The 23,964-nt window shown below is 31.9% G+C and overlaps 4 protein-coding genes across 4 annotated transcripts; 3 read left to right on the top strand and 1 right to left on the bottom strand.

Annotated features, from left to right (window-relative positions):
* Window positions 1–1,083: 1,083 nt before the first annotated feature.
* On the top strand, window positions 1,084–5,818 carry LOC116775376 (facilitated trehalose transporter Tret1-2 homolog). The gene is made up of 9 exons (XM_032668275.2): window positions 1,084–1,207; window positions 3,141–3,370; window positions 3,444–3,764; window positions 3,838–3,946; window positions 4,052–4,138; window positions 4,275–4,492; window positions 4,581–4,763; window positions 4,916–5,009; window positions 5,151–5,818. The coding sequence occupies exons 1-9, from the start codon at window positions 1,171–1,173 to the stop codon at window positions 5,285–5,287; spliced, it is 1,416 nt and encodes a 471-aa protein (XP_032524166.2). The 5' UTR covers window positions 1,084–1,170; the 3' UTR covers window positions 5,288–5,818.
* Window positions 5,819–16,192: 10,374 nt separating this feature from the next.
* LOC116775288 (three-prime repair exonuclease 1-like) lies at window positions 16,193–17,494 on the bottom strand. Its single transcript, XM_032668158.2, has one exon. It carries the CDS (start codon window positions 17,239–17,241, stop codon window positions 16,447–16,449), a length of 795 nt encoding a protein of 264 aa, XP_032524049.2. The 5' UTR covers window positions 17,242–17,494; the 3' UTR covers window positions 16,193–16,446.
* Window positions 17,495–18,468: 974 nt separating this feature from the next.
* On the top strand, window positions 18,469–21,155 carry LOC133319560 (NF-X1-type zinc finger protein NFXL1). Its single transcript, XM_061524608.1, has one exon. The coding sequence runs from the start codon at window positions 18,614–18,616 to the stop codon at window positions 21,086–21,088; it is 2,475 nt and encodes an 824-aa protein (XP_061380592.1). The 5' UTR covers window positions 18,469–18,613; the 3' UTR covers window positions 21,089–21,155.
* A 1,248-nt stretch (window positions 21,156–22,403) lies between these two features.
* LOC133319559 (transmembrane protein 234 homolog) lies at window positions 22,404–23,666 on the top strand. The gene is made up of 4 exons (XM_061524601.1): window positions 22,404–22,612; window positions 23,016–23,158; window positions 23,291–23,453; window positions 23,579–23,666. Exons 1-4 carry the CDS (start codon window positions 22,600–22,602, stop codon window positions 23,644–23,646), a joined length of 387 nt encoding a protein of 128 aa, XP_061380585.1. The 5' UTR covers window positions 22,404–22,599; the 3' UTR covers window positions 23,647–23,666.
* Window positions 23,667–23,964: the final 298 nt, after the last annotated feature.

Raw genomic sequence — 23,964 nt, forward strand, 5'->3', positions numbered from 1 at the left:
CTCTTATGAGATTATTTATTTATTATATAAATAAAATATTAAAAGGAAAAAATATATAAAACGGTAATAAAAATTTAATGAAAATAGTTTTTTTTTTGCCTCTGCAATAGTTTATAGATTTTAAAATGATTTCATGTTTGGGTAAAAATTTTGGGTAAAAGTTTATTCTTATATAAAGTCCTATCTAAACATTACATGCACCTGTTCTTGGCGCACTGGCCCATCGATAGGACGTAGGTCTCATGCCACCCTAACTACTTACGCGAAGGTGGCGAAAGGGTTAGAAAAAGGCACTTAATGATACTTGACGGCCTCTACTATTACGAACCAGAGGAAGGTTCCAAATGTATTTTATGATATCTAGACTTTCAAGATTTATCTCTGTTTCTGCTCTATTCGAAACTTACCGAGACATCACCTTCCCCCTTTTGAATATCCGAAACCGTGACCAACCCCACTTGAACCTAAATTATTAGTCTCGTAAGCTCGGGCCCGTTCATGATGGATGCTTATCCCTCCCATAGATCAGCCTCGTTTGCTTCCCACCAAGGAATACCGCAGAGTACGCACCTCACCTGCACCACAATACAAACGGAACGAGAACCAACACCCAACAAGGAATACTGACCACAATAATTATAATATTTAAGCAGCCCTGAAAATTGTATCATGTAAATGAATCCATTTGTAAAACATCACTTAGTATTACTAGACATTCAGAGTATCTAAACAGAAAGCTGGATGACTGCTTAAAAGAAGAAAATAAATTAGTCGGAGACAATTTACCTCTATTACATAATATATTATCACAATTTATATAAAGATAAGATTTTTAAAATCAATAAAAATATATATAACGTGTTTTACAACACAAATTACAAGTCAACTGAGATACTTAAACGGATAATGATAAATATAAAGACAAGTAGAGTTCTAACCGGACAATTGTAGAAAATAAAACATAGCTTAAAATCCCGGTTTAATTTTAATCTAAAAAATGTATAAAATTTTTCAACACATTATATGATATCCAAAACAAAGTTATTTTTTTCTCAATAATTAATTATGTATTGTTAATTTACATAACTACCATTCCACTTCAGTCTAAAACGAGACGTGCTCTAGATCACAAGTAAATGGTATTGTTGAGGTCATTCAATAAAAATTATAATGTCGATAATCAATCAGCTTTTCGCGACCGGAATACGTGAGTATAGTTAAAAAATATATTAATAGTTTACAATTAAATTAATTAAAAATTCATAAGGAGTTTTTAATATGACATATTGTGTTTGAGAGGCGATTCATATGCCCTTTTCTCGTCATTTTTTTTTTTTTGATATATATTTTTTTTATAATGATTTTATAGTATATTGTGTACTTTATTGAGTTTAAATTTTTCTGAAACGTATATCTATGCTTCATATAGCTGACTATTCATCAATCCATGTGTACAATTGATATTTTTTTCTCAGTGAATATCGTTACTAATAACTGTGTATTATATATGGGGTGTGAACATTTTATTCTGTCTCGTGTTATAAAGCCCAGGTCTTAGAATATTTCATCAGCTTCGTTCAATTCTATCGCTCTACACTTGCGTGTCTCAAATTAATGTTATTTCTCGTCGATGTGACTTACTGCTTCATACATCTCTCCATCTTTTGGTTTTGTTTGATTTCTTTTATATGAAAATTCGTTCGACATTAGAATGACATGCCCGAGTCAATTTTCAAAGCCTTTTCAAAGGATTATTTTAATATAATTAAAATGTTTGCTTTGTGCGTGATATTTTTATCACTTGATCTGGTTCTTTCTATTATTTTTCTCGAGTATAGATCGATTGTTAATTTTTTTTTCTCGTCACGTTATATATTTTATTTATTTTTTATTATTACACTTTTTTTAAGTCGTGCATTATTTTCTGTACGTTTTTATGTAAGAGTTATATATTTGTACAATATTAAAAAAATACATAAATAAAATAATTTTTTTCGACTTTTGATATTTTCCAATTTTACCTTATGGAATTTTAATAAAATTGAAAAATGTAACACACTATATAAATATTTTTTCTTAATAAAGTAAATACCAACTGAGTTTATAGATAAAAAAAATATAAATATCGTACTATTTGACAAATTAAAAACTACACTATATATTATTTTTTATGAAGTTCAAATGCATTATGGTATTATACTTAATAAAAATAAAATAACAACTTTATTCTATATTATATATAACCTTTACGATAACGGTGAAAATTTAAAAATGTAAGTATTTGTCTAATGTTCAAGAATCACATTATTATAACGAGGTTTCTTAACATATATACAGAACGAGTCGCAGTAGTAAGATTTTGTATTAATTAATATAACTATAGCCTTTCGTTCTATTTCACACGAGGTATTGGAAAAAAACATAATTTTAAAACGAGTTTCAAACAAATATTTATACGAAACATATTATAGAGCAGGATTTTGTCAAACTTCTAAACGAGCAATAACAACACGTAATACTATTAATGACGAACCGATATTTAAGAATTGTTAATGACTCGATTAACTTGTTAAATGCCTCCGTTATAATTCAATTATCAAGTATTATAAGTTTTGTGTTGGAATCAAAATCTACTAAATTCATAGATACATTAAAACAAAAATAAACAAACGCTTTCTCATTCATAATACACAGATCATGTTACACGTGACATGACACCGTGACTTAATGCGTGATGCGTGAGTAAATGCGTTGCTAAAAAATGCGCTCACAAATTTTCTATCGACTCAATAGTAATTTCATTCAAACTAATATGGGACTCTTATATTTTATATGATTTTTAACCGACAGCTCAAGAACACTCTCCTCTTAATTATTCTGACGACGATGCTGTTTTGTGTGTGTATTTTGATGTGTGTGTATTTTGATGTGTGTGTTGAGTTAATGTGTATGTGTGTGCGTTTATCTGTGTGTAAGTGTGTGCCCTTCTCTCAATCTGAGAGTATTTTGGTATCAAGAGATTAATATCCTATCTTTAGCGATAGATTATGAATATGCATGTTTAATTTTATTATCAATAATTCATTCAAATTCTAGGTGGTTTAATAAATACATTTTAATTACCAAAATTTCTTCCACAGTAAATTACGTATGTGCTATCTTGGGACTACTATACACTCTCCCATCTTCTACAGTCAAGCTCTTTACTTCAGAAAACACTCCATTAAACCGAGTCATGACTGAAACTGAAATCGCCCTTATGGGAAGCATATCGTGTGGGAGCACTCTTATAACAACGCCGATTTGTGGTTATTTGTTGGATTCGCTGGGACGAAAAAAAACGACTATAATTTTGTTTATAGTACAAGTGGTCCGCTTTTTATAATAAAACCATATATTGAAAAATATTATGAACCAGATGTAATAACTATTACTTTTTTCAGATGGCCTGGGTGCTGTTAGTATCACTAAATAGAGTTGAATCATTTATTTGTGCCATGTTCCTCTGCGGCCTTAGCGGCAGCATATTTCTCATTGTCCCAGTCTACATCAATGAATTTTGTGAACCATCAATCCGAGGGACTCTTAGTTCTAGTGCTCTGCTATTTCATGGCATAGGAACGTTGATATCTTACGGCTTGGGTGGTACGGTAGACTACGCGACATTGAATTATACAGGACTAAGTTTGGCCGTCCTTGGCTTGTTTTTGCTCTCATTTCTAAGAGAATCACCTTTATATTTGATGAAGAAGGGCTTGGAAAATGTAAGGTATCATTTTGTGGGTTGTCAAAAAGTATTATTGCATGAAAATAAGTCCTTGACAATAATCCTTTCAGGAAGCTATCAAGTCTATTGGTTATTACCTACGACTTGACCCTGATTGCAAAGAAGTTGCCGCGTATGGGGAAAACTTGAAAAGGCTTCTAGCAAATGACGAAGAAATAAGTATGATACATCTAAATATATCGCAATAATGTTCTAAAAAAATTAACTATGTCTTTGATCTTCATTGACAATAATCATTTAATTTATCAAGAAATTGCTTCACAGGTGATATCCCAGAAATAGAAAGATTAAGATCAGATGCAGAAGTTGCAGGAGCGCCTACAAAAAATGTTTCGATATTTAAATTTCTGAGTGGGTATCAGAATAATATTTACAAAATAATGAAATTTTAATTATTAATTTTTCTTCGCTACCTCGCATATAATAAATAATATTTTATTTACTTCCTACACTATCAGTTTAAAAGGCTCATCGCTTATATTTTTAGGAGAATCGCCTTCTTCTCGCCGTGCATTTACTGTGCTAGTCGTTTTATATACGGCGACTGTGTTCCAAGGTTTTGTTGTGGTACAAATATTCACGGAACCACTTTTCGCAACTGCAGTACCGAGTATTTCATCCACTCTGACGTCTATCATATTTGGGATAACAGTTGTGCTTTCCTTCTTCTTAGAAGCCTACTTAATCGAAACAGCTGGCCGACGAGTAAGTAATAGAGATACAGGTTATGACATAAATCATATAAATTAAAGAGTAATCACGAGTTAATCTAGTAATGTTATGACTTTTTTAGATGTTATTAATCGTTTGTTCAGCCCTAACTGGTATATTGTGCGTTGTTTTGGGGACCCAAATACAGTTTCATTGGGGTCCAGGATGGTTGACCGCAGTTTTTATATATATTTATACCGTCACTTTTTCTGTTGGTCCCGCTGTTGTGCCTTATGTTTTGATGGGAGAAATATTTCTTCCACAGGTAATTATTTGGCTTATTAATACGCAAAATTAGATTGTTTTTTTTTATATTGAAATTATGTACTTGGAAATAAAATATTTGTTTTCATCTAGTTATATTGCATTATTATTAGTATTTTACATTTGTTACTGATTATTCCTTTTATTTCTCAGATCAAGAGTTTTGCCAGCACGTTCGTCTATGAGTGGGCTTATTTTTGTTCCTTCGTGTTACTGTTTTTGTTCAATCCACTCCTCAACGCTTTTGGTAAATATATCATATATTAAATTCGCCTGATGTTATATTATAAACTTGAGATATTTCTTAAAAATGTTGTCAAATATTTTGCCAAATATTATAAGAGTATTTCTTCTTAGGCGCGACCGTAACGTTTTGTTTTGTTTTCAGGTCTGGGACCGATCTTCTACATTTTCGCGGGTTTTTGTTTCTTCACTGCGGCATTTACCTTCTTCTTCCTTCCGGAAACCAAAAACTTGCCCGTGAATGTAATACAAGAAAAATTTTTGAAAGGAAAAATGTATTGACCAACAAATTCTTAGGTATAAGTATTCTAAGGACATTGTGTTGTTGATAACTTAAGAAGGTGCCGAGTTAATATAGTTATAATTACGTGATTAAGCGAGAGAGAGTGTATTCAATATATCATTTTTATAAAATTCTTTATAAGTATTTAGCTAGCGTCAATTTCAATATCGGTGATATGTTAAATTAATTAACTATAGCAAAATTATATTTAATTTAAGTAAGTTTATTCTACACGCATAGCTTCATTTAATGTTCATAATTTACTGCATTTATCACACAAACGCAATAATATTATTATATTATCAAAGTTGTCATTTTGTTTTTATTTGCGAATATACTTAAAACTAACCTTTAGAAATACTGAATTATACTGTGATTGTGATATTAAAAGTTAAAATATTTTACCAAATATAATGTATTCTGTATATCTGTTTCCTTTCTCTAGAACAGATATAAATGGATTTAAAACGGATTCATCTCACGAAGCTTTCTTGTGACGTGATCAAATTAATTACTTACTTTACCACAACTAGGCTTAATTTCATTGCCTTAAAATGTTTTATAAATGTATATATTTGTTTTATATCTAAAGTTTTAACGAATAAACGATAATAAATGTTTAATAATTTTTTTCTGCTATGGAATGCCTTAGAATTATGACACTTAGCCTGTGTACTCATCGTTTCAGCAAATATTCCAGAATTACAGGGTTTATCCGAAAGCGTAAGTCGTGTAAAAATGGAACAAAGTAGGTTCATATAAAATCCTTACAATATCTTAAAATAATATTTTCGGATTACCACAGATTGCTACTTATTTTATTATTTTTGACTACATCCCGACATTTCGGTTATTATTTTCATTAATTTTCATAAATATGGGAAAAAGTAGGGGAGGCCAGAAAGCTTTACACGCATTTACTCCAGCGCTTTAAAGCGCTGTTGAATATTGTTAACTAGAAGTTAACAACAATATAAATTATATGGCGTTGACCATTTTAGTAAAGGGAGCAGGGATTATGAATTATCAAAAATATTTTAAAAAAGTTCAAAAAATATCCTGGAGCGCCTCAGAATAAGAGAACCTAAATAACCAACAAATATCAAAAAATACTTAGATATTAAGCTGCCGGCTCTCTCGTTTGAGACGGCTGTATAAACTGATGGAAAATTCGAAACAAGGTTGCGTTAAAAGTTCAACGTGCTGGGGAGGGGGAATAATAAGAGAGGGAGAGAGAGGAAATGAATGAAGATGTAAATAATTTTAGTAATACATCATAATTAGTTTTGTTCAAGTACCCAAAATTGTAATACAGAATTGACCATACAAAAATTCAAGCATGATCGTACTGAATTCATTCTACATTGGTCGCTCTCAGGAGCCACAGTGGTAGAATCTCTGCTATACAATTCTTGACATTCATTGTAGGAATTTGTTAGCAATAAACAAGTATCATTTTGAGTAAAGACTATCTTTGCTTCAAAATGGAAACCTCTTCATCGTCATCGGTACTGAACTAGGGTCTTGGTCTCGGTTCCATGAGGAACCCCTCTCTCTCACATATACGATATTGTTTGCTCTCTTTTTTCAAGGTTTTTCTGAAGGAATTCTTGATATGGTAACATTTTTGTGTTTAATTACACTTTTAGATAAATAGATACATCATATCAGCATTATTATATTGCTCCCTATTTTAATGACTGTGTTTTAGATAATTAAAACTGTCGTCGTTGCGAAATAACTAAATAGTAAGACGATTACACATTTGGTTCACCATAAAAACACGCGTGAGCTAGTTTAAAATAGCCGAATTTCAGATAAAATGTTATTTTCTATAGCAATAGCAACGTCAACAACTGTCTATTTCCTATTCTTTGTTGTTTTTTTTTTATATTTTCTTGCACAGATAAAATAATTTTATTTGGTTGTAAGTAATTGAAGGATGTATTTATAAATGAGGTCAATGACAACATCGCTTTCTAACAGTTTTATCTCAGTTTGACAAACAAACATCATAAAGCGTAACGAGATACCATGACCATAAGACATAGCTTATATTTTATGTACATATTTAATTAATATTCCTACGTGTTCCTATTCGTTGAGTCCACGTGAAGTTAATGACGTATGTGTCCGCAAGAACTGTGGTTACTGTTTTTATTTACATGTATGAATATACCGACGACATTGACATAATATTAATAGTACATATATCTGTTTTATCTATCTCTATCTCTCTATCTCTCTCTACATATATACAGGCAGATACTATTGTTATTATGAAAGAATTTTTTCTATGCAATAAAAGTCGTCATACTTGTATGTCGGTCAAAGTTCTTAATTTATTGCCGTGTATTTAAAGATCACAGTACATAAAATATAAAGTGTCACAAAAAATCTGATCATAGAACTGACAAAAGATAATTTTTGATCGTGATTTATAATAATAATGTTGTTAAATATTTACTTGTTGTAAAATATTAATTAATATACTTAATACTATTAAATATGAGTTTATAAGATCCCATGGACTACTCTGAACTGACAGAAAGATGAATTCTTAATAATAAATTATTTAATTATACGTAGAAAATGAATTTTATAATCGATGCAATGTTAAAGTAAATAAAGGAGATGAAACTTCTTATCATTGAATGGATTCACCGTGCGGGTGTCGGGTCTATCGCGTTGCAGGAGAGGAGCTTCAACAGTGCCTGGGACTTGCGACAGGTGTAGGTATAAGGGAGCCCTATATAACGCGCGTTAAATGCTCACTTCCGCTGTCCAAACTCCTCTCTCTACCTAACCGAATTTGAAACCACCTACTAGGGCTTGACTTCGAAGTACGTTCCCAGAATGTACAGATGTTAGTTCTGGACTGGCCACAGGTATTAGCAGGTCGTATAGAGATTTAGCTGTTTGTTATGTCATATAAATTTAAACATCGTAATTTAGTTAATTAATTTGATAAAGATTAAAATAAAATTTTGCGTACAGAAAATATCACTATCCCTAGAAAATTTACAAAAGCGTTTATACTCATATGTTATAGCACTGGTTATGATAATTTATTAACGTCCTGCAATTTAAAAACCAGTATATATTTTGAGTATGAGCTGTCTGTTACTAAGACTCCGCTGTCCGTATATTTATCCGTTTGCTACATGAATAGTCATCTTTACAGTCAAAAGTAAGGTGGTAGAGACTGGCTGTGGTTAAGTAATTACAGCTGGAACATGGACTGGCTTGACCGGTGATGTACCACCCTCTCACAGAAGATCGGCGTGAAGTAATCTTTAGTTGCTGCTTTTCGTCCGATGAGTGAGAGAGCCGGTTGCCCTTTTCCTGTTCCCACCCTTTCCTGCCATCTCTTTATTCCCACGCCTGGCTCTTCCTCAACAACCATGGTCGACAACGTGTCCAGAAAATAGATGTTGCGGATACCCATGAGCGACGCTGACTACTACCCATCAAGATGGCCGTCTCCTCGTTTGTAAACTTTCTCATATATATTTCTCTCTCATTCTCATATATATTTGATATTAATAACATTTATAGTCTTATAAATGTTATTTCTGATATAACAACAAATATAAAAACAGATTGAAATAAATATTTAAAGGCCCTCCCACCCAGATACCAAAGTTATTATTAGTTTATTTAAAAATTATAGCGAGAGCCTTCGTGAGCCAGTCCGACTCACATTTTGCCGGTTAATTTAAGGGATGTTCAAGGTTCCTTCCTTAGATTTTTCAAATCAAGGACTTGTTTTTATAGCGCATAGTCTAACTGAAAAGATAAGATAAGTAACAATCATAATATAGAACTTAGTTTTAGAACCACTATTATGTACATATGTACACTATTATGTATGTTTTATGTACATATATATTTTATTTATTATTGCGTTTTGATTATGAATTGTGATCACACTTTTTCTTTTTTTGGTTCTCGTTACTTTTTCCTTAAGTCAGTGCTTGTAATTGTTTTACTTTATTTGTACCTCATTTTTTACCAATTGTTACTTTCAACTGTTTTACATTTGCTATTGTTTAAGATTATTATTATTATTATTTTTTTTTTGTTCGTGAGTGAACATGCAAAGAATGTTATTTTATTACATATCATGTACATGCGAATGTCGAGTTAGCCTATAAGTGGGGTGTACAATTAATGCATGTAACAAATTAAATTATTTAGTATTAATAAAGACTAAGAACTAAAATTGTATACAACGTTAGCTTCCTATTTAAATAAATAAATAAATAAATATATATTTTCATGTCCGTGAAAACGTCTCGGCCAAATATATTAATTAGTAGCTGCAAATCTTATAGAGGTCATGGAGGTCAAATGCCAGCGCAAGAAAACGACTAAGTCGCGGTATATTTTGTATTTGATTTTAAACACTGTATCCTTTAGGCTCTTTGTTCCAGTTTGAGCAACATCCTGAAAATTATCTATGAATGAGATCTAAGCTTTCGCGAGTTTTATTCATTTAAATGAAACTAATATTTTTGGATAAACTACGCGTGCTTTATCCGAAAAATATTAGTTTCATTTAAATTATCTATGAATTCTAAGGGATTTCAGTATCAAAATTACATGAGATATCATGACTCTAGAATTTAAACTCACTTTTCATTCCTGCCGTATCTTTGTAATTTTTTTTTTTTTGCTTCAATTTTAGATTTTAACTGCCCTGGTGTAATCAAACAATTTTCTCGTTGAGAAAATATACTTTAAAACTAAATAGTCATCTTACTTAAGGGAGCTTCGTTAATTATACTTTACATATTTTTGTATTGTGGTATCCACTTGTATAATTTATTATAGTGTACTGTATATAAATTACAGTTTATACGCTTTGCATACTATTTTTATATATAAATTATATCAAATTATTTTAACAATGATTTTATCATCTATATACAAATTCAAAGTTACGTATATAGTAATTGTTATATCTCTCAAAGTTTTGATTGATAGCTAATAATCTCCCCGACACTAACAGGTAAAAAATATCATTGATCCCTTGACTTCTATGCTAAAAAAAGAATATTTAGGGTGACAGAGGAAGAAATTATTAAAGTAATATAAAGATGAAATAACGGATTACTTCAAACATACCTAGAATGCTGTGACTCAAAAACATATATATAAAAGCTTAACTAATTAAATCAAATTTCAACAATCGTGGTTGTAGACAAAAAAAAAAGAATTTCTCCTGCTAAATTTGCACACCATCTTAGTCCATCCTAATTAAAATATGGGAACCATGATCTTTTTTGTGATATGGACTTTAGGCGACAAAAATATTAGCTTTACAAAGTGGAATTCATCTGGAGAAAAACTGTGACATTGCCTGACATGGGTACACTTATACTTTCTCTACTTATTTATGTGTCAAGGTTACTTGATACGTTTTATTCAATATTAGCATTATATTCAAATAAGTTTATCTATTTAATTAGCAAAGTTTCTCTCTTAATGATTCTATTTTGATAAGGAAAGGTTCTTTATTTCATCATCATAGATGTAAAAAAGGACAAAACTGTTAAGCTTACAATTTTCTGTGTAAATACGCTTATTCATTTATTTATAAATATTTAATGTAAAATAGTATAATAAAACCACGTACTGTATCTGAAAAACAGTCTCATTTTGAATATTCCCTTGTCAAAACATATCCACACTATCGCTTTCCTTTCGGTGTTTTTTCCACTTTTGCCACTCTCAACTGTCTGTAACATATTAATTCCTTATTCTCTCCATTTTGGTCCACACATAAATCTCAAAATTTTCATTTCCTCTGCTTGCAATTGACTCCTATCTCACTTCCTAGTAACCTAACACACAGCTCCATACAATACGACAAGTATTATAATTGATATATATGTATGTATAAATGAACCCATTTTATTTAAAAAACATCCTAAGGTCACATATATGTAGTTGTCTCTCTTTTATCCATTCCGAGTTGATCCTTCAGCCAATAGACCGACTAAGGTCCCCTTTGTCCTGCAAAAATGAGCCAGAATAGCTAAAATCTAATTAAACTGGTCAAATCACCCCTCTGCTCGTAAATTCACAACGCATATATTTCGTTTCAGTATGCCTTATTTTGAGGTCAACTGCCAAAGCTTTCCATTCATTTCTTCACGTAGTTCCAACTTGTAACCACTTTCTGCAACAAGAACGACGTCGTTGGCGAAGAAGTGCACCGGATGCTTCATCCTGAATACCCGTCGTTACACAGACTTTTACCAGCAGGAAGGAGAAAGGGTTAATAGACCTGCCCTTAGTACATAACTGTCATCACATCGTAATTGTCTCTAATATTAGCTGCAGACTGGATGTAAATTTGATGATCATAACACACCATCAACGAACACCATGTGAGAGTTTTTACGTCCTTATCCCTCAACCAGACATAAAAACAAACCGGTGTGAAATATCACACTTTTCTCTTCAACGTCGCTATATCAACCACTCCCATACTTTCATAGTGGCAAGAGTAACTTCCATTAGCCTATAATCGTTGCATTCCTTCAAATCTGAAAAAAAACTGTTTGTGTCAACCATATAGTTGTTCCAAATTCTTCGGATACTTATTTTAACGCTAAGCTAACCACTCCTACTCCACTATTTTACTGATATTACATCTCCATCCTCACCAGCCTTTTCAATTTCGCTCACAACTGTCTTTAGCATCATTAGTGACTAGTACTATATTTTTTTATTTACTTTTTTATTTCGGTAATCCAACAATGCTTATAATAATGATAATACAAAAATATAACTAAATAATACTAAAACTAATACAGAATTACACAGTAACTGTATATATATATATATATATATATATGTAGACTTAAGTATTAATTAATAACAATTTATAATACTAATTAGCAAGACTGTTCGTTGTGTGTATAAGCATTTGTGTGTTTTAATAATAAATTAACATGTAGCCTTTTTTAAAGCCTTTTTAAATTCTTGTTCCTTCATGTTAAATCTCTTCGCTTATCAGCATTCAATAATTTTCGTAATTCAATATATGTATGTCCCATCTAGCTCTTATTTCTTCAGCATCCAGAAAGATCACTCCTAAATCATCTTTTATACACTTCGTAATAGACTATCCTTCAAAATTCTTTTTCTGGACTTATATCTCCGGAAGAATACCTACCTACCTAACAATTAAATATAAATTAAATAAGCGAGCAAGCGCAAGCGACCCCGTGGCGATCTGCTAAGGCGATGTTGGTAGCAATTGGGCTTTAGTGCGTATTCCCAGGCTTTTTTCAAAGACAACTTTGCTCAGGAGTGGACTCTGATAAGCTGATAATGATGATAACATACATTTGAAAGGCAATGTCTCCGAAATGTTGGTAAAAAGTTATTTGCTATTATGTCTTATATAATAAAAAAAATTGATAAATTATGTCTTATATCAGAATATAAACTAGATTTTTTAAGAGCAATTACTTATTTTATCCTATTTTCGTATAAAACTATCAATGTTTGTTTATATTAACTATCGGAAGAACTTTGGCACCAACTCAAACTAGTAAATAGTTACAAGTCTGTCTTTATATGTAAAAGAAGCCATAATGTAATAATTAATTGAAAACCTAAGCTGTAATAAAATTCAACTCAATAGCTAGATGGTCATCAGTTCGAATACAATGTAAGGAACGCTAGCAGGAAGTCAGGCTTAAATGATTTTTTCCATACATTAAGCATACATGTCTAAATTATCATCATTTAACATCATTGCCGTAAGTAATCACGTAATAACCAATTAAAATTTATCACGGATCATTCTTATAGAATATGTCTAACCACAGCTGCTTACTGTGAGCAATAATTTGAATATTATTTCCACATGGAGTATGTAAATCTAATGAAATCTTAGATTATTGGTGGTGGAAACATCTGTAACAGATCAAAACTGAAGAGTTCCAAAACGAGCTCTTGGCTTACACATGGCTCACATCAAATTCAAGAAAACAACGACTAATAAGAAAATGTTAAAATGTTTTTTTCTGTTAACTACATAACTGCTATTTATAATAATTAGAAGATTCGTATATATTATTCGTATTTTTTCAGAGACTCTCAAAAACCTCAATCTTCTGTTCATACCAACCGCATCCTAAATCTTCTCGTTTGTTAACGCAAAACTTATCGAAAACCTTTCTTTACAGTGATGAAACCTATTGAACAGGTAGGGTTGAGCAAAAACATTCTCTACCATCAACCTCATCCGCACCCTCGAACGTCTCATAGTCTCATTGAGAAGTATCCAGAAAGAAGTAAACCTTTGTAACTGGTACGATACACAACTAAATATGGGAAATGAGATCTAAGATTTTCGCGAGTTTTATTCATTTAAATGAAACTAGTATTATTCGAATATACTACGCGGATTTTATTATTTAAAAACTACATAATCCCGACACATCGTCTGCCCGTGATCACGGTTGCTGCAAAGTAACCGAAACGTCGGGATTATGTAGTTTTTAAATAATATAATCCGCGTAGTAAATCCGAATAACACTAGTTTCATTTAAATGAATATGGGAAACTCTAGCTACATAGAATGTGGAAAATGTTTATAAGTCATGAAAAGGATATCCAGGAAGAGCACAAGTAGAGTTGAAGTAGAAAAAAAAACAGTTTTTGGTTTCCAATAAAGAAAAGCGAGAAGGGGGACCCATTGTCACCTATAATTATTATAGCCACATTAAATTCAGTAATAAAAAAGACAAACTTGAAAGAGAGCCGGATAAAAGTAAAAATAAAGTGTTCAAGCTACCGTCTTTTTCCGGTGATTTTATATAAGAGAAAGGAAGAGAATTACTTAAAATCATAGAATCACTAAATTTAGACTGCCATCGTTGAAGCGCTAGAAACGAAGCTCACTAAAATTATGGTAATGACCAACAACGCCAATGTATAAATATGCAATGAAAACTAGCCTCTCTCATATACCGTAAACTACATTCATTTTTTTAGTTGTTTAGTCTGTCGAGGCTTATTTCCTAGGAAAACAAATAAGCCTCGACAGACTAAACAACTACTATTAGATAATCGAACTGAACTCTAAAATATATAAGTGCCAACAAGGAATGAGTGGAGTATGCTAACGATAAAAATAAACAATAAATAAGGCATACAAAAATACGCAACATGACACAAATGAGATGGTTTAGCTCAAGCTCTTGAATAAGAATGAAAGTGGATATGACACAAAGCACGCTTGCAAAATCAAAGATGCTAAAAGAATATCAGAATGAAGAGGGCCAATGAGTCGCAAAAAAGACGGAGACCGTGCTGGTGGAACAGTTGTGAGGACAAAATTAAACGAAAAGTGGTTCCAAATTGGATGCAAACAGCGCAATCTAGGCAAATTGGAATTTACCCGCGAAGGGTTTCCTGTACAATAATATAGATAGATATATATATAATATTACGGGTCTAAAAGACCTTTATAAAAGAACTGTAATTAAAAATTAAAAATATTTAACTAACTAACTAAACGAATTAAAAATATTTTTCTGGTAATAACAAAACCTATTAATAATATTAATTAATTTTTTTTATTAATAGTAATTTTGAAATTGTTGCAAAAAATAGAAGGCTTTTGTATTTTATATTATTTTATTTTTATTTTTTCTATCAACTCTTATATATCGTTTTATAAAGATTATTTCATTTGTCTATTGCATCCGTTTTTTTTTTCTATTTTATTATGTACGCTGTAATAGTTTTGTAACTCTATGGCTAATTCATCCTGATTAACTATTTCTTTAGAATACTTAAGTTTTTTTTAAGGACAATTTATGAATAATATCTTATAGGTTAAAATATATTGATAAAAAGAAAATTTTAATTATGTAACTAAGATTGTTTTCGGTTCACTATCATTAATGTGCCTGTAAATTAGAGTGCACTTTTTTGGTAAACCACAGATTCATTTTACTTTCACAACGATTATATCTGTCTTTTAAAAATTGCAATTTATTTTCAACTTCAAATTGACTATTACATTGCTAAAAACAATGCTTACTTATGATACTGTTTGTTGATAATAAATGAATTGAACCGGACAATTATTGAAGCGCGGGGTAGGTACCTATAGACTTACAAACTTTCGCTATCTTATACAGGGATGTCCAGTAAATATTAAATAACTTGGCAATCGTATATCGCAGCCCTTATAAGTTTTCTAGAACAAAAATGTTTTTTTTTTAAGTTACTTTTTCCTTTTTTCACTTCCTTAGTCACCATTTCCATAAATCAACAAATTTTGCTCGATTATTTGCCGTTATAATGCAGTATATTATTGTGCTGATAGATATTACACATTAAGGCGTTATTGCCTTCTTAAGAACCCCGCAATAAAAAATATAATATATTAAGACAAATATGCACAATTTGCATAGCTGGCAACTGGCGAATCCCCGCCTTATGCGTCCATACAGATATTAAATGGGAAAGTAATAGAGGAATTAGAATTACCGGGGAAACTATCTAGAATAAGTTATTTAAATATTATAGAATATCACGTTGACATATCTATACATACAAACACCTTTATTTTGTTAATTGACGTTTTGGTTTTGATTTAAATCGTTATTTAAAAAAAAAAATAATCTCAAACAATACTCAAATAGACCTATGTTGATAGGATCATTTGCGAAAATTTAAGAATGAAGATCTTAAAATCTTCCATATGTAAAGTCATGACGCAAACTTGTCTTAAGGGTGCAGATTATATCACTGCGAATAAACTCAATACAATGTAATAGTTACATAATATTATTGCAAGAAAATTTCACTTTTTAAAAGGAGATGACAAAAAGTTTTTCGACTTGGAACCTAAATTGAAACACTGGTATTAAAAGAATATATATTAAATTATTTAACATTGTTCATTCAAACATAATTAATGTACTATAAAAATAATAATATAATTTATAGTACTAAATTAGACATATATATATATAGCAAACAAATAATACGAGTATATAATAACATTACATGTTACAATGTAAATAAAATATTTTTATATATGTATATAAGATTCTTTTCAAATAACATTTACTTGATCTTTGATATTGTGATTAATATTATCAATGTTTGTCAATAACTACATTCTTGTCAATGGTTTGATCTCCTTAATAGGTTTACATTTAGCATCGGCCCAGGATAAGAAATCTTCCTTTACAGCGAGCACACATTCCAAAAGCATCACACAATCGGTTTCAGCTCTATGAGCATTAACTGGCTCCTTCCCTAACAAAACCTTATACAGATTTGACAAACTGTAAGACATCTTTTTATTATCAGTTTTTGGTGAAGCCATTTCAGAAAAAGATGCGACAAGACTGTCAATTTTGTCCCAATCTTCATTGCTTATATCAAGTTCTGGCCAATCGCTTGTATCTTCTACATTATAATCATAGGAAGTACATATTTTTTTGTTTTTACATTGCTCTATGTCAATATTTTTCATAACATGCCTGAATCCGGACAAAGAATCAACACATAACAAATCTGATGGCAGAGTTTCTTGGGCATCCAAATACTCAGAGAGTAATATTTTGTAGTCAAATCTGTTGCCATTGTGAGCTATAAGGCATACAGGCTTTGGTAATTCTAAAAACGAATTTATAATTTTTATTTTGTCTTTAAAAATGGCTTGATTCTTTAAATAGTTATTTGATAAGCCAGTCAAGTTACAAACCTTCTCTGAAATATGTCTCTGGGGATTAAAAAGTAAGGATAATTTATTTGTAGGCGGTAGAGCTTGATTATCACCGTTTTCTAAATCATTTCGTGACACTGCTACAAATGTAAGTTCAGTTATTTTAGTGTGGTTTTTCTCTTGATACGGTAATCCTGTTGTTTCGATATCAAAGAACACGTATGTTTTTATACCCATTGTATAAACATTCTTTTTCACTGGAATCTTATTTTAAAATAAAATAAATTAGATAAGTATGCTTGGCTTTGTAAACAAGGCTGTGGAACTTAGGATAAAGCTTATACGAATGTAAACACTTCTTGCAACTGATTGACCTAATGTATTAATCATTTTATAAACCGATAACCAAAAGTACTTGTTACTTCATGTTTATTATATTAAATAATTCGAACTCTATGGTGTTTAGGACTTCTAAAGAAATTGCTAGGTGAAACTTGTGTAATCTCTACCTTAGGGCATAGAGTATAGACTATACATTATGATTATATATACTGACATCAAAATTAATAACCGATTATAGATGGCGTGTTTGTTATTCACCCTTTTAAAAAATGTGTCTATTTCACGTCTTTTATCTGGTATAAAGTCGGAGTCCACGATATGCATTAAATTTTTTGAATATATCCGGAGCAGGGTAGTAGTATCAAAGGAGCTTAGCAAATATCTGCATAAGTTAAGACATTACAAAACAATAGAATAAGTAATAACTCAAGACTCAAGTAACGCACACAGTACAAGAATTTTTTCTGAACACCAAAGAATTCCAACATAGCGAAACTGAGTAACTTTAAACACCGTCCTCTATCGACAATTGGTTATAGCTTAATTATAAGTTCAGTGACCACCGATTAAAGATGGCGCTACTGTTAATGATTCTTCCTTATAAATGGGAGTTCATAATTCTGATTTTTAATTTCTAATTAGGGAGAGGAGGTAGGGAGAGAAGCTTGGAGGTGGAGGAGAGCGTTTAACGCGCGTTAGTTAGGAGCCCCTTAAACCTACACCTGGGTCGCAAGTCCCAGGCACTGTTGAAGCTCCTCTCCCTGCAACGCGACGGACCCGGCACCGGCACGGGGAATCCATTGAATGCTAAGAGGTTTCATATCTTACAGCTTACCTAACTATTCAAAATTTTATTAAATTTGTTTAAAAATATTTAAAGACTTTATTTTCTTTCGTTACATTAAGCTTGTATTATTTATTAAGCTGCATTTTTTTTTAAGCCACATATATAAATAATAAAGAAATAACATACAGAATCATTTTTTATGTTAGATAAAGGAACAGTACAATAATTTGAATCATATTTGTATTTTATATTTAAAAAAAATTATCAAAAAGTTAAGCAATTCGTACTACTACAATGAAAATAGTAAGACTATATTTGTCATATAATGTCAACGTCACTCGGAAATATTGCCGACATGGAACATTTTATTTTTCAAGTTTCGAATTTCTTTTCCTTATTACGTCTTACTGACAGTATGGACTTAATGTGCTATTTAGTAACTGACTATGATAAGCTGAGTTTTTAAGACTTGAAATAGATATGGCTCGAAGATATCGCGATGCCGCTGCTAAATTGCAGCAAAGTGTTCAAAAGCATCTACAAGGAATGAAAGAGTTGTCTTCTTCTGAAGATGATGAACCTTTCGAGCCAAGTGTACTGGATGGAGTATTTCAAAGCTACTGTAAAGGCGGCGGTGATACTCAATTACTCAACAGAACTAAGAACCTTCTAGAAGAAGCTATTAGTGGTCGATCAATCACTTGTTTGATTTGTATAAGTTCAATTAAACGTGCCGATGCTATCTGGACCTGTGAACATTGTTACTCTTACTTCCATTTATCCTGCATACAGAAGTGGGCTAATGATAGCATCAGTTTACGCAGTGAGGAAAATCAAGGGCCTGTTACAGTTTTGTTACCCAAGAAAGTAGAATGGTGCTGTCCAAAATGCAGATACTCATATAATAAACAACAAATACCTCACAAGTACCGTTGTTATTGTGGTAAAACTGATGACCCTCCTTTACACCCCTGGTTAATACCTCACACTTGTGGGGAGGTGTGTGGTAAATTCTTATCAACTGGAAATAACTGTAAACATAAATGTCTTCTACTTTGCCATCCTGGTCCTTGCCCACCATGTCCCCAAACTGTGAATGGTACTTGTTACTGTGGAAAGGAAGTTAAACGAATTAGGTGCAGTGCCAGTAAATGGTCTTGCAGACAACTATGTAAGAAGATATTGCCTTGTAATACTCATAAATGTGAAATAGAATGCCATGATGGAGAGTGCCCACAATGCAATTATACAAGCTTGCAAAGTTGTCAATGCAGAGCTGAAAAGGCAAAGCGCCCATGTGATGATTTAATATGGCATTGTAAGAAAAAATGTAACCGACCATTTGCTTGCGGATACCATGTGTGTGAGAAAGTATGTCATTCGAGTGACTGTGGAGACTGTCCCAATTCTGGAGTAAAATCCTGCCCCTGTGGTGCTAACCAAAGATTTATACAATGTCCTGACACTATTGAAACATGTGTTGGTACATGTAATAAGAAGCATGAAAATTGTGAGCACAACTGTCCAAATAAATGCCACAAGGGTCCATGTCCACCTTGCCAAGTTGTAATTGAAAAGAAATGCCAGTGTTCAACCCATACAAGGTCTTTACCTTGTTACAAAGAATTTAAATGTGAAACAAAATGTAGAGGCACTAGGCCCTGCGGTAAACATGGTTGTGGCAGGAAATGCTGCAACATGAATTGTCCACCTTGCGAAAAGATATGTGACAAACCTTTACAGTGCGGTCGTCATAAATGTACAACAGTTTGTCACCACGGCCCTTGCTATCCTTGTCCACTTGAATCAAAAGTGTACTGTCGTTGTAAAGAAACATATGTTACTGTACCGTGTGGCAGAGAGAGGTATACAAAACCACCAAAATGCAGTCTAGCATGTAAAATTAAATATAAATGTGGGCATATAGATGAAAACAAACATAAATGTCACTTCGGAGACTGTCCTCCATGTAAGGCAGTTTGTAATAAACAATATGAAAAATGTGAACACAGGTGTGTTGCAACTTGTCATGAAAATGTGTCGGTTGTGTTTAAACAAGTTGAGAAACCAGCAACTCCTTGGGAGGTACAGCCTCCGAAGACGAAAATAGTAGCTCTGAAATGTCCCCCTTGTGAGATACCAGTGATGGTTACATGCTTTGGTGAGCATGAAACAGATAACCAACCGTGTCACACTGCTTCAAGGAAGCCGTGTGGAAGACAATGTGGTCGTCCATTAGCATGTGGAAACCATAAGTGTGAATTATCCTGTCATTTGTATGAGGCCAATGCAGATTATCCAAATGTACCATATACATGCAAACCATGTAACAGAGAGTGCTTGGTAGTCCGTCCACCGAAATGTACACACAAGTGTGCAAAACAGGGCTGTCACCCTGGACCTTGTCCGCCTTGTAATATACTAGAAAGGATACCCTGTCATTGTGGTGTAACCGAGATATATGTGAGATGTCGTGAGTTACAGAATGCTACAGAAGAAATGCTAAGTTGCAAACAACAATGCCCTAAGAGTCTGGAATGTGGCCATAGATGTAAAAACCTGTGCCATTCAGGTAGCTGTGGGCAGAATCAAGTATGCAACAAGAAGACTAAAATACACTGCCCATGTGGCAATTTAAAGAAAGAGGCAGCTTGCAAAGCTGTTAGGAATATGGAGGTGCAGGTCATTTGTGACGGGAGCTGTGAAGCCAAAAAAGTTGCTGCCCAATTAGAAAAAGAGAAAGAGGCGAAAAGACTTAAGGAATTAGAAGAAGAACGGAATCGTAGAGAGTTAGAAGAATACACTTGGAAATTAAGCGGCAAAAAGAAGAAATATAAAGAGAAGAAGATTGTCGTTGTTACTGATAACAGGAACTGGCTTCAGAAGTATTGGTTTCCTATTTTGTGTGTTTTGATTGGTGTGTTGTCCGCTATTTATTATATATTCAATGTTTGATAAACTTTGTACACACTACACAATATATAACTAAGGAGTTTTTGTTTATTACAATTATTGCAATTAATGTTTTATTTTTTCATATTAATATAAACATCATGTATGGAAAGAATTTATTAAGACACCTTTAATACTGATAGTAAGTATATATATATACAAATTTTATTGTTAATGAGAAAGTAAAATACATATTTTTAACAATCCTGGCATCTCTCTGTCTACATGAAAATTATACATAGGTACATAAATCCAAAACAATTGAAATGAAAAATATTATTTCACTTGACCAGTCACAGGTCACTAGATTAAGATATTTATAAATTAAATAATCAAAAGACCATTTGTTGTTTTTGCTAACAATTTAATTTTTAAAACTAAGTCAGATTGTCAAGTCAGATTAGCGATTAGGTCTAAAACCTAACAAAAATCGACAGTGACTTGTGTGTCTCTATCTACGATTTTTTACTGCATCAACACATAACACATGAAAAGCGGTCGTTCTTAATCGAAAGCAGAAGAGGCAAGTTTGATGTTAGAAGAAATCTGATGCTTCTTCACTAGCAGTTTACTTCAGCCAAATACAAAGAAAGTAAATTAGCAGAAGCCCAATTCTTAAGAAAATCAATTTCAGATCTTAAAAATATTTCTAATAGTATCCAAATACTAACTAAATAATATACAAACTAAAACACCCCTACGTATAGTCATGTAACGGTTATATTGAAGACTTAATTAAGAAATCATACGATAGAAATAAATAAATATGTTATTTCGAAACCGAGCTGATACTACATCCTTTTACACCTCTAGACCGTTATTAACCAAACATAGCTAAGAACCACCGCAAGGAAACTTGTTTCCAAATTGAAAAAAAAAAACAGAAAAGAGACCCACAGACATCGAGGTCAAACTTGTAAAAACTCTTTTTTTCCGATAGGAGTTAAGTGATTACAATAGATTGCAGAATTCATAAAACCGATACATCAAACGATGAATCAGACGAAGCTAGGAGTACCTATACGAGAACCAATTTTTTATTTAGTTTGATTAAATAAACAGTATAAATATTGTAACACGTCAACTATTTCATGATGTATAATTTTCATTGAGGTATGTTCTTATACTTTATACGAATACTTCGGATAAAACACTACATACATTTATGAATTTTGATCTTGTATTAATATTAGCTTTACTTTTCATCTAGCTTTTAATGGATAAATGGAGATATTATCCTAATAACCGTATTTTAGTTAGTCTATCTATATGTTTATTTTTGCTTTACTCCTTATTTTACAAGATTAGTATCTGTCATTTTCAGTTTTGCTATATAGCTGTAGCCTGTTGATAGCTTTTAGTGATGTCTAATGTCATATTGTTATTTTTTCTTTTGACAAGAAAACAAACCGTAACAAGGTATACTACTTATACCTATACACTTTGAAACATTTATTAAACGTATTGCCTTATAGTTAAGTGGACAATTGCGAGTTACGTAGGCCTATAGGAAAATGTTTTCATATGGTAAGTCCAACTAGTAGTCGGATCTTAAAAAAGTAATAACTATGTATTTCATACATAATGCTTGGTTTATTGTTTTAAATGTGGCCTCCATCTGTGCAAAAACGTGCACAGTATATTCTGCCAGTGTCTATCAAACATAATACTCTGTAATTACAATATAAGTTATAACATTGACATTTGATAGTACGCGTCATACTTTAATTCAAATTTCCTTAAACAACGTTCGGATACTTTTTTACATACATTTTATGTAGTATTACCATAAAATAATTTAATATATTTCAGTGGGTTATAGTTACTACTAGTATATACATTTAAAAAATTCTTTCTTTTTTCAAACAATTTTTTTCCATTTTTGAAAAGAATAATACATGAATATAAAAATATAAATTCTGGTTCTCAGGTTTGCTTGTATTAACGGGGATGTTATGGGGTTGTACAAACCCATTCATAAGACAAGGCACAAAAGGTTTACGGAAAGTTTGCGCTAAAACGAAATTGGGCCAGGCTTACGCAGAGATTATTTTTCTCTTAGGGAATTGGAGGGTAATAGATACATGTTTAGTTTCTTTTAATGATGACCATTTATTTGAATTTGTGATAAAGCTTCTAATATTTAAAGAAATACTACGACAACTATCGTCTTAAAATTTTAACAAATTGGAATTTTTTATTCAGTACGTTGTACCCTGGTTGATTAACCAATGCGGTTCGTTGGTGTATTTATCGGCTGTGCAGCGTGTGCCTTTGTCTCTTGCTGTGCCTACCGCCAACAGCCTTGCGTTCGCCTTTACAGCACTAACGGGAGCAACGCTGGGTATTGAAGAGCCTTTGGATTTCGGTAATACATGATAATATTTAACATGTAATTAACGCACTGATTAGAACTGTCTTTTTGAAAATTTGTTTATTGTCTAAGATCAGTATTCTATTTGTCTCTTTTAATTTCCACTTTTCCTATTTCAGTGTCCATAATGGGAATAGTATTAATAGCTGCAGGAACCGCATTATGTTGTTGGGATAAAGTGGATTAATAAATATATTTGTTTGATAACTTTATTTTATTTATTATCATAACCTCTACAGGAAAAGTTGCCAGGTTCAATGCCAGTTAATCTCAGATGAATAAGAAGCTGGGATCGTTTTAGCACTTTCACTTATGTTCCAAAATATAGATGTCTTTTTACGTAATATCGAAGGCACTCTCTGATTAATAAAAATCGAACTTTATGTAAATTTATTAAATCCAAAAATGGCTCATATAAAAAATATAAATTTCTTATATTGTTTGTTAAAAGAAACCAAAGTCGAAATATTACAATTAAAGTAGCCAATTACATTAGGATAATAAA

Source organism: Danaus plexippus, chromosome 25 (assembly GCF_018135715.1).
Source record: "Danaus plexippus chromosome 25, MEX_DaPlex, whole genome shotgun sequence".
NCBI classification, from domain to species: Eukaryota; Metazoa; Arthropoda; class Insecta; order Lepidoptera; family Nymphalidae; genus Danaus; species Danaus plexippus.